Source organism: Camelus dromedarius, chromosome 1 (genome assembly GCF_036321535.1).
Source record: "Camelus dromedarius isolate mCamDro1 chromosome 1, mCamDro1.pat, whole genome shotgun sequence".
NCBI lineage: Eukaryota > Metazoa > Chordata > Mammalia > Artiodactyla > Camelidae > Camelus > Camelus dromedarius.
The window spans coordinates 73650788-73663015 of NC_087436.1; the positions used below are offsets into that span (position 1 = coordinate 73650788).

Below are 12228 nucleotides of genomic sequence, written 5' to 3' on the forward strand. Positions count from 1 at the left end.
TGTTTCATAGAAATGGGAAGGGCACTTTTTTTAAACTCCATCCTTCATTAATGGGCTTTAGGACAGGATCTAATTTTTTGGCTATTACAAACAGTGCTGCCAAGAACATCTCTATACATGTGGTTTTCGTACTCTTGAGAATGTTTCTGAAAATAGTCATGTGGAAGAGGAGTTATTGGGTCAAAGAAGATGAGCATTTTTGGTACCAATTTACACCTCTACCAACAATGGATGAGGGTACCTGTTTCCCCACGTGTTCACAACACAAGCATATTATCATTTAAATAAAAATCTGTGCAACTTGTTTTTTTTCTTTCTGTTTATTAAAAGAAATGACCTTTTTGGTTTGTTTCCATGACTAGGTTGGGTCCTGTGTGGTAGTTTTTTCTGACTGTTAATCTTCCTAGAGATATTTGATGCTGACTTTATAAACTAGTGGATTCTAACCTAGAAACAAGGAAAAATGTTTGACCTTTATGAATATTCATTAACTCAAATTACATTTGTGGAGTGCCTGTTGTGTGCCTGGCCGGTTGCTTGAGTCACAATGGTGAAGAGGACATAAAACCTGCCTGTGTTATTAGGGAGCCCATGGGGCTGGCATGTAAGCCAGTCACCATGAGTGTGTGAGTCAGGCTCCAGTGGAAAGAACCCAAGGCAGATTGGTGGCCCAAAGAAGGGGTTGAGGAGGGGATGGGTCGCTGGAAGGCTGCACAGAGAAGGCACTTGAGCTTGATCTTGAAGAATGAGGCTAGGCCAAAGGTGGAGAGGGGTAGGTGGTGTGTGTGCAATTCAAGATCAGGAAACTATGTGAAAGTGTTGCTGGAGAATAGGTTCTTGTCTCGCACAGGAAGGAATTCAAGATCGAGCCATAGTAAAATGAAAGCAAATTTATTCAGGGAGATACACACTCCGTAGGCAGAGTATGGGCTGTCTCAGAGGGCAAGAGGGGTGGCCCCAGAGCATAGGGTTACATCTTTGAAAGTGAGACTGGCCACGAGGTGTGGGGGTGGTTAGTTTTCAAGGGTGGGTAATTTCATATCTAATAAGTAGGAAGACTATTCCAACTGTGTTGGGGAAAGTGTGGGGATTTCCAGGAATTGGGCCACCACCCACTTTTTGGCCTTTTATGGCCAGCCTTTGAACTGTCTCAGTGCCTGAGGGTGTGCTGTGAGGCTCAAGGTCCATTGGAAGTCAAATCCTCTCCCATCTTTGGCTGAGTTGGTTCTAACCAGTGTATGTCATATCTTCAATTGCTGTGTCTTTCTTTTAATGGTTGTGCCCTGCCCTCTTCCCTTTTGTCTCAAAAGGTAGGGTATATCTGGGGGACCACAGGAAGATCCAAGTAGCTAGAGAGAGTTTGAGAAGAAGCTCAGATTTGAGACTGCAGAGGTGGGTACAGATTGGACTGTCTGTGAGGCCAATGTTTCTCAAACTCTGGATGCTTTTATTTTAAAAGAAAACATTACCTCAATGCTGTAATTGGAAAATCAATATCCTTTGCCATAAATACATATCATAAAAACAATTTTAGTAAAAAAGAAAAAACCCAATTGAGTACACTTTAAACAGTTTAAAATTAAAAAAAATAATAATAACAAATCGAATCTGTTTACCAAAAATGCACTCCTAAAATTATCTTCATCTGGGATAAAAATTACATGGTTTGTAATCTGTCAGTAATAGAGAGACTTGGCTCTGCTTCCTTTAGTTTCAGACTAAGATGAGGATTCTGTCAAGAAAATACTGTTTCTGTTTTTTGGGTTAATTAGCCCCAGATTCTCAACACACCTACAAGGGAAAACTTTCTAACATGTATTTCTCTCTGAAAATGAACCAGGCTGCCTCCAGGAGCAGTGACCCCCAGCCTGGAGCATTCTAGCAGATGCCTGCCTGTGAAGCGGCTTTGAGGTTTACTTAGTGTCTAATGTCTGTGATTGGGAAATATTTCAAAACACTAACCCGGAGATTAAGAAATGTATGCCTTTATTTTAATCATTAAAATACAGATAAAAGGTTTTGAGTTCTACAGAAATAATTTAAAGCAATAATTGTTAGAGATTTATGGAGTCCTAATTACACCTGCACATGAGTTCTATGTCCAGCAGCAGTAGTAATTGTTTTAAAAAAACAAACAACTTCCCCCACAAAATACTTGTATATATCTTGAAGACATGTCAAAAATCCCCAAACAGAAAAGGACTGTTAGTATATTCTTAGAAAACAGTGCTCCTGGGAAGCGTGAGCCCTTCCTGAAACTATCCTTTGTTAATTAACACAGCTAAACTCGAACTCCTCGGATTGTCAGTGTCTTGGGTTATCTATTGCTGGATAACCAATTACCCCAAAAGTTAATGTTTTAAAACAACAATACTTACTATATTTTGCAATTCTGTGGGTTAACTGGGCTCAGCTGAGTGATTCTTCTGCTCCATGTGTTATCAGGCGCAGTTGCCATTGGCTGGGCTGGAACATTCAGCAAACCTAGCTTTGTTCAGTTATAGGTGTGTTCCTCGTGGTCTTTGTCAGTATGGTATTGAGAGCATGAAAAGTTTATTGATTTGGTTTCAATTTCCCTATTTCTACTAACCTTTAAGAATTACCATTTATCAAGTTTGGGTATACTATATCAAAGAAGAATATCCACAATTATCTGAAAAGGCTATTAAAATACATTCTTTTCCAACTACATGAAGCTGGACTTTTTTATATACTTTAGCCAACAAACCATCATAGCAGATTGACTGCAGAAGCAGATATGAGAATTCAGCTGTCTTTTACTGAGTCAGAAATTAAAGAGATTTGCAAATATGTAAAACAATGCCACTCTTCACTAATTTTTGTTTGGGGATATATAGTTAATCTTTAAAATATGTCATTATCATTTTGGTTTTGATGACGTACTGTGGTTAAGTAAGATGTCACCACTGGGGACGCTGGATGATGGAAACATGGGGTCTCTCTGGATTATTTTCAACTTCTTGTGAGTCTACAATTATTGCAAAATAAAAAGTTTAAAAATATTTGTTAACATAATAAGTATAGTTTTTATTTTAAAGTGATTAATAAATATCTGAAATATATCCCAGTTTCAATTTCTAATACAGTAAACATCAATGGAGATAGCCCACATAAGCAAAAGCTCTTTGAGATCTTCAGTAATTTTTAACAGTGTAAAAGAGTCCTGTGATTGAAAACTTTGAGAATCACTGCAATATAAGTAAAGGTGAGAAATAACATGGCTTAGACTAGGGAGGTAGCAATGCAGGAGTAAGAAGGGGTCCAATTCTGGATGTGTTTTGAAGGTAGAGTCAAGATATGTTAAGAATCGGATGTAGAAAACAAGAAAAAGAAGTTTGTTTTGTTTTGTTTTGTGTTTTGCATAAGGAAACTGGTAGGATGAAACTGATATGTAATCAGATAGGAAGGCTCACAAGAGGACTAGATTCGGGGTGGGGGGAATATAAGGAGTTTATCTTGGAAATGTTAAGTTTTGAGATGCCCATTAAATATCCAAGTGGAGAAGTATGTGTGTTTAATCTGATTACATCAGGCTTTCTTGTGTCTGTTAACACTAAAATTTGGGGGTATTTGGCAATGTCCTCATCTAAATCTAAAAATGTGAGGTTTCTGAATTGGCCTCTCATATTTACAGTTATCCCAGTGCAAATAGCAGTTAATGTCTTACCAAATAACCCCCCTTCGCTATTGCAGGGTAAACCAACTAGATAAGCAGTCCTGGAGCCTGGCTGCACTTTAGAATCACCTGGGGCACACTTAAAACGCTCCAATAGCATGGCCTCTTACTCAGAGATTTTGATTTAATTGGTCTGGAATGGGGCCACAGACATCCTGTTTTCAAATATCCCAGATGATTTTAATGAGCAGTTAAGGCTAAATCACTGGATTAGACGCATGATTTTGCTGTTTCTTTCTAGACCAATTAAAAAACTCTTTTTAAATTAAAACCCCCTTGAAGCCAATCCCTATAGTAATTGATAAAGGAAATTTTCTCAAAGTCTTGAGTGTATACATAGGAGTCGCCTACTGCAGGACATAGAGCCTAAAGGGTGTATAACAGCAAACGGCGAGGGCCCAGAAGAAATAAGAGCCAAAGCAACTACTTCCCAGAAAACTGGTTAAAGCAAGCAGAAGAATGGCCTGATGTGAATCTGTGGCTGTGCCATCTAGACTCAAGAAAGGAACTCGGAGTTTAGCCATCGACCCACCAAGCTCCACGACAGCCATCCAATCCTGAATTGACAAGCCAAGGACTTTTGTAGTTTTTGTGTTTCAAGAGTCTGGGCACAGCTTTACAGGAGCCTCAGCTCAGGGTCTCACAAGCCTGCAGTCAAGGTGTTGGCCAGGCTGCATTCTCATCTGGAGGCTCCACTACATCTGGAAGAATCTGCTTCCAAGCTTATTCAGAATGTCGGCAAAATTTATTTCCTCGTATGATTGGAGGCTTTGGATTTTTGTAGCCATCAGTTGGAAGCCATCTGCAGATCCTACAGGCCACCCAAAGTTCCTTGTCATGTGGGTTCCCTCAATGTGGCTGCATGTTTCCACAAGCCAACAAGGAGAATCTCCTGCTCCAGTCTACTAACGTGGAATTTTATATAGCGTCATATAGTTACAGGACAAACACCCCATCACCTTTGCCATATTCTGTTGATCAAAAGCAAGTCACAGGTCCTGCCAGCACTTGTGGAGATGGGAATCAGGCAAAGGCGGGAACACCAGGAGGTGAGACATCACTGGGGTAGGGGTCACCTTAGGGTCTGTTTCCCAAACAAATGACGGCATATAAACCAGGGATTGTTTATAATCAAACCAAACAGATAATATTGTCCTGGAAAACTGGAAAGGACACTGGATGGAGCCAGGGATCAGGGGTTCTGGTCTTGGCCATGGCATTAACTAGGTCACATATCCAGCTGGACTTCAATTTCCTGTACAAATAAAATGAGGTAGGGGAGATACCAACCAAAGAAATGCATATAAAATAGCATGGAGGCACTATCATTCACTGTTAGCAAAACTTAGAAATGACTGCACTCTGAGCTCATGAGTTTATGGGGAAACTAGTGTGCTCAGTCCTGAAAAGCAACCTGTCAGACGTTCACATCTGTGGCGATTAATGTTACACATCCACTCGGCCGTGGGGTGCCAAGATATTTGGTAAAACATTATTTCTGGGTGTGTCTGTGAGGGTGTTTGTGGATGAGATTAGCACTGCAATCAGCAGACTGAGTAAAGCAGATGGCCCTCCCCAGTGTGGGTGGGCCTCACCCAATTCACTGAAGTCCTGAAAAGAATAAAATGCTGAGTAAGGAAAAGACTCCTTATCTTTGCTTGAGCGCCTTTAAGCTGGGACATCTGTCTTCTCTCACCTTCAGACTCTGACTGACCAGAATCAACCGTCAGCTCTCCTGGGTTTCCAACCTGCTGACTGCAGATCGTGGAACTTCTCAGCCTCTGCAACCACGTGAGCCAATTCCTTACAGTAAACCTTTTTATGGACTAATAAGACTCCCTTTGACAAAGTAATCCCAGTCTTGGGGCTCTAGCCTGTGAAAATGTATAAATTCAAATGATTTTTAGGAAACAGGCTATCTGCACAAAGCTATTAACCACAGTGTTGTTTATAATAATGAAAAACCGGAAACAAGACACATGTTTAACACTAGGAGAATGGCTGCATAGATTATACTGCATCCATTTGAAATTACGCAGCCTTTAAATGCATAATCATGAAGACTATGTAGCAACACAGATGTGAACTTATAAAATAAAAGCAGAACATTAGATTACATAAGCATTATAGTTACAACAAGAAAAAGTAAATAATGAGAAGAATCCATACGTTTGGGTCATGGGGTTACACAAATAATTTTTCATAACTTTCCTTTGGCAATAAGACATTGCATATCTTTTATTTATTGTTTTTATAATGAAAACAATGAAGGAGTTGAATTATCAGTGGTTCTTAACTGGGATAGACTTGAGAATTTAAAAATACTTACATCTCGGTCCTACCTTGTGAAAATTCTGAAATGGGGCTAGGGCACCTACATATTTAAAATACATACACACACACTCTAACTTCACCCTCCACCCCAAGAATACAGGTGATTCTGATGCATGTTGGTAGGCAAAGCCACAGCATAAAGTTCCACAGTTTCTGGAGAATAAGAGAACTGTTCTAGCAACGAGCTCAGCACTGCTCATGAGGCACCTCGGGCGATGGAGACCAGGCTGGCCTTAGTGTGCGCCTGGGCTGCTGCAGGCACTGCTGTTGGTGTTTGTGGTTCGTGGGCAGTCTGAGGCATCGCCCTCTGAACAGGACTGCTCCACAAGGCGGAAGGCCTCCAGGAACTCATTGATGTCAATGTGGCCATCCTTGTTGAAGTCAATGCTCCGGGCAAGGTCGCAGATGCAGTCATCTGTGATGTCAATGTTCATATGAGAGCTGAACAGCTTCCAAGTCTGCCTGAACTCGTCCAGTGAGATGAACCCTTACCAGAGAGAGCAAGTCACTTAGTCTAGTTTTCAGTGCTCGTTTCCTCTGACATTCTTGCAAGGACACCTGGTTGCAAACAAAGACACCCAGGGCCTAGTATCCACTTTAAACTCCCAAGAGGATAGTGCAAAATCACTACATCACCAGTGGTCCTCAGCTGGGAGCAAGTTTGCTCTTCTAGGGACGTTTGTAAATGTTTCGAGACATTTTTGATTGTCATGGGGGAGGGGGGAGGGTGTTACTGGCATCTAGTAGGTAAAGGGCAGGGATGCTACTAAACATCCTAAAATGTACGGGATGGGCCCCCAAACAAAGAATTGCTCAAGCCAAAATGTCAGCAGTGCCACTGCTGAGAAGCCCTGCATTAAATCATCCCAAACATATGCTAATTTATTCTGCTTATAAAAAGCCTTTGACCTATATGTCTATGGTCAATTGACTTTTCACAAGGGTTCCAAGACCATTCAATGGAAAGAATAATATTTTTCAACAGATGGTAGGGGACAACTGGATATCTACATGCTAAAGAATGATGCTACACCCCTACCTTGCACTACAAATAAAAATTAACTCAAAATGGATTAAAGATCCAACTGTAAGAGCCAAAACTGTAAAACAATTAGAATACATAGGTATAAATCTTTGTGACCTTCAGTTACGTAACATTTTCTTAGCTATGACAACAGAAGCACAAACAACAAAAGAAAAAAAATTGGACTTTTTTTAAAATTAAGAACTTTTTTGTATCAGACGACACTACCAAGAAAGTGAAAAGATGACCCATAAAATCAGAGAAAATATTTGCAAATCATATGTCTGATAATGGCTTAATATCTAGAATATATCTTAAAAAACAACTCAACAATAAAAAGACAACCCAATTAAAAGATGGATAAAGGATTTGAATAGACATTTCTCCAAGGAAGATACGCAAAGTTCAATAAGCACAAGAAAAGATGCTCAACATCATTAGTTTCTAAGGAAATGCAAAGCAAAACTATTAAAAGATATTTCACACCCAGTAGAATGGCTATAAAAGTTTTTTTAATGGAAAATAACAAATGTTGGTGAGGATGTGGAGAAGTTGGAACCCTCATACATTGTTAGTAGGAATGTAAAATGATATAGCCACTGTGGAAAACAGTTTGGCAGCCCCCCTAAAAGTTAAACTTAATTTTACCATGTGGTCTAGCAGTTGCACTCCTGGGAATACATCCAAGAGAACTGAAAACATATGTTTACACACAAAGTTGTATATGAATGTTCATAGTGACATTATTCATTATAGCCAAAAAGTGGAAATAATCCAAATGTCTATCAACTGATGAATGGATAAACAAAATGTGATATATCCATATAATGGAATATTATCCAGCTATAAAAAGAAATTTTGAAAACTGACACATGCTGTAACATGGATGAACCTTGAAAACGTACTAAATGAAAGAATCTGGATCCCAAAAGCCATGTATCAAACTATTTGTATGAAATGTCCAGAATAGGCAAATTCGTAGAAACAGAAAGCAAATTAATGGTTGCCAGGGATTGACAGAGAAGGAAATGAGAAGGGGGAGTGACTGCTAATGGGTATGGGTTTCTTTTTAGGGTGATGAAAATGTTCTAAAATTAGACGACGATAACAGTTACACAGGCTTGTGAATATACTAAAAAAGCACAGAGCCGCACATTTTAAATGGGTAAATTATATGGTATGTGAATTATATCTCAAAAAAAGTAATAATATTTGAAAAGGCCTCTGGACCACTAAAGAAATAGGGTGAGGGTATACAGGACCTCCTTGTACATTTTTTGGTAACTCTTTGTGAATCTATAATTATTTAAAAATTAAAAAAAAATTTATTGAAGTATAGTTGGTTTACAATGTGTTGGTTTCTTGTGTACAGCATAGTGTACAGTTCATTATATATATATACATATATATTTTCTTTCATATTCTTTTTCATTATACATTATTGCAAGATATTGAATATAGTTCCCTGTGCTATACAGTAGGATCTTGTTGTTTATCTATTTTATATATAGCACCTAGTATCAGCAAATTCCAAACTCCTAATTTATCCCTCCCCCTCCTTTCCCCTTTGGTAACCACAAGTTTGTTTTCTATGTCTATGAGTCTGTTTTATAAATAAGTTCATTTGTGTCATTTTTTTTTGGATTCCACAAATAAGTGATATCATGTATTTGTCTTTCTCTGACTTACTTTACTTAGGTCCATCCATATTGCTGCAAATGGCATTATTTAATTATTTTTTATGGCTGAGTAGTATTCCATTATATATATATCTCACATCTTCTTCATCCAGTAATTCATCAGTGGACATTTCCATGTCTTGGCTATTGTAAATAGTGCTGCTATGAGCATTGGGGTATATGTATCTTTTTGAATTAGAGTTCCCTCTGTATGTATGCCCAGGACTGGGATTACTGGATCATACAATAACTCTATTTTTCAGTTTAAAAAAAAATCTCCATACTGTTTTCCATAGTGGCTGCACCAATTTATATTCCCACCAACAGTGTAGGAGGGTCCCTTTTTTTCCACATCCTCTCCAGCATTTATTATTTGAGGACTTTTAATGATGGCCATTCTGGTGTGAAGTGATATTTTGATTTACATTTCTCTGATAATTAGCAATCTTTTCTCTGATAACTGAGCATCTTTTCATGTGCCTATAAAATTTTTTAAAATAATACTTTGGGAATGAGAATTGCAAAAGCCTTCCTGTTCTGGACACTCTTCATTACTTTGTGGCTATCTTTGATAGAACTGTAAGGGATAGCACATCTAATAGTTCTTCCTGTAAGAAGTTTATCTTCCTCATTCAGTTGGTCTTCAGTCTTCTCTGCCAACCCCTTTCTATACGAAAAATTCATGTTGCTCAAGTACTTTTCTAGTTTCTGCCATTTATGAGCATTGCCAATAATTTTGCTTGAGTAGAGAGCAAAATAATAAGGGAGGAGACCAAAGGGTGGGAAGTAAAATACTTGCTATGTGTCAGAAGTGACAGGATAAGGAGTGCCTTTACCTGAATGATCACTGTCTATGATCCTAAAAATGGTCTCCAGGTTGGATCGGTTTCGATACAGTGTTTCCAGCAAACTTGACTGTATGTTCTGCAAGAAAAAATTCTTATTCCTTCTTTTATGTTTAGGCTTCTCAATATATAATTAACATAAAATCAACCCTGACAATAAGACTCCTGAAAGAACCTGAAGATGTTTTATGATCCCTCACCCCAACTCCCTCCAGCCTACTAAATAATCTAGCAGTTTAAGAAGCACCTACCCCATGATGAAACGTTCTAAAATTGACCATGGTGGTGGTTACACATATCTGCAAATATACTAAAAACCATCAAACTTTACACTTTAAATGGATGAGTTGCATGATATATATGATTTATATTGCAATAAAGCAGTTTGTTGTTTTTTTTTTTTAAAGTACATAACCCAAGTTCTCACATACATTACACATAAGTATTTTTGAACAAATACCTTTTTGAATGGGGGAAGCAGCACTGCATCAAAGAAGTCAGACAGACCTGGGTTTGAGTCCTAGGTTCTATAATTTAGAAACTCTATTATCCTAGGCAGGTTACTTAACCCCTGTGAGCAGTGTTCTCACAGGTATACTGGTGCTGATTACAACCTACCTCTCTGGGTGGTTTTGTGGGTCAACAGAGGCAACATATGTAAATCACTTAACACAAAATTTGATACGTAGAAATTCAACAAACAGTTGTTCCCTTTTCTCATTCATCTCCCCTTTGGGATTCTCAATATTTGGCTGTTTCTGATTCGAAGTTCTCATAAGGGGCTTGAAGGCCCATAATATGCTCTCGACCACCATTTTCATACCATTACCTCATGGCTCAATTTTTCTTTGGCCAAGTTCTCCAGCCAGGACTTGTACTCCAGCATGTTATCTGTTTGGCTGTTCACCAGCTGCGGCCGCAGCATCCGCCATGGCAGTCCCAGATGCAACACAGACTCCACAGCTGCTGCCCAGTCACTCAAGGTGACTAAACCTGCAGGAAAGAGCTCACTTGTTGACTTGTCATGTATAAATTTGGTTTCGTGCCCAAGAATGCATTCCTTTTTATCCTGACATTCTTCTTACTATCTGTAGGTGACAGAAATAATGGGCACTGTCATTATTTTTGTTGCTCATGGTAGGGTTGTTTGGAAAATTGGATTGCCAGATAAAATACAGGATGCCCAGTAGGTCTGAATTTCAGACAGACCACAAAAGTATAAGTGTGTCCCAAATATTGCATGGGACATACTTATATTTAGAAACTATTTGTTGCCTATCTATAATTCAAATTTAATTAGGCATCCTGTTTTTGTTTGCTAAATCTGGTAATACTATTGGAAGTCACAGAAGACTCTTGTAAACAATATCATAAAACATTATATAATATAGCTCTATATTGATACAGAGATATATAGCATTGGTTGTTTATGTGTATGAAAAGATATTGCTATGACTTTATGACTGTTCCTGCTATTTTTCAATAGGGCTACATTGTAGTCAATGTCCATTAGACATTCCATTGAGTTGAGAAAAGACAAAATTTTCAGCTCAGATAATAGAACGCAGAACAGATAAGTACACACGTAACAACAAGAAACCAAATCATTGATCTTTTGTTAGTCTTGGATCCACTCTTGTAACTTGTCCCCCCATTGCTTTTTGCTTAGTTCTGGCCTTGTCACCTTTCCCTTGACTCCATTTTTTTCACTATTTTCATTTATATTTAGCCAAGTTCACATTCTGTTAAAAGCTTAGAATTTAAAAATTTAGAAACGACAACTAGGATGTTAAGTTGAATAAAATGGAGGAAGTAGTCAAAGAAGTCTTCTGGTCATTTGGTCCTTAAATATTTATTTGCTAACAAATGCAAGACAGAGATTTTTTGGCCAGCTTCCTTCCTCTATGAATATTTTACTTGATTAGTCTTACCAGTTTTATCTTTGTCATGCTTCTTAAATTCAATGAGAAGATCTGAGGAATGGGCAAATAACTTTTCCCGCAGGGCTCTCAGAGCTGACACCTCCACTCTGCTAATCCTGGGACAGGAGACAAAAAGGAGCATTTAAAAAAATTAGTGTAAAAGAAAGTCATGGGTTTTCACCAGATTTTGCCTATCTCTTTCTTAATGTCTCAGCTTCCCAAGAGCTCTCAGGTTTTGAGGGAGGAGCTCCATCTCTTACATTCCCCCAGTGCTCGCCTGCATTTCCCTGTTGTGCACAAAGAGGGCCGGTCTGGGGATGCTGCTGTCCTTCCCAGGGCAGGATAGTGGTTAGAGCAGAAGTTCTAGAGAAACACCACTTTTGTGGTCGTTACCTAATTACGCTGTACTTCATTTTCTCTGTCTGCAAAATAGGGATAAACATGGTACCTCACCCATAGGATTATTGTGAAGATTGAATAAGTAAATTCATATAAAGTACTCAGAAGAACACCTGGGACATAAGAAAGCACTCGACAAATGGTATTAGCAAAATCATATGCTTTTCTTGTAATTTATTATTTTGTTAAAAAGTCACAAGGCAGGATTTATGAATAACAAAATAACACTAGTTTAGTTTTCTTATTCTTACTGAGTCAACAGAGTAATGAGGGGCACAGTACTTGGCCCCAAATAAGTGTTCAGTAAATATCTGTAGTTGAATGAACA

The 12228-nt window shown here is 38.5% G+C and overlaps 1 protein-coding gene across 1 annotated transcript in view; it reads right to left on the reverse strand.

Annotated features, from left to right (window-relative positions):
• Positions 1-5669: 5669 nt before the first annotated feature.
• The window catches only part of PPEF2 (protein phosphatase with EF-hand domain 2), a 35790-nt gene continuing 29231 nt past the window's right edge, over positions 5670-12228 (reverse strand). The window contains exons 15-18 of the mRNA XM_010983018.3: positions 11511-11617; positions 10409-10572; positions 9571-9658; positions 5670-6518 (exon numbers count right to left, since the gene is read on the reverse strand). Coding sequence (XP_010981320.3) covers positions 6265-6518; positions 9571-9658; positions 10409-10572; positions 11511-11617 — 613 coding nt within the window. The 3' untranslated portion in view covers positions 5670-6264. The remainder of the gene's footprint in view (positions 6519-9570; positions 9659-10408; positions 10573-11510; positions 11618-12228) is intronic.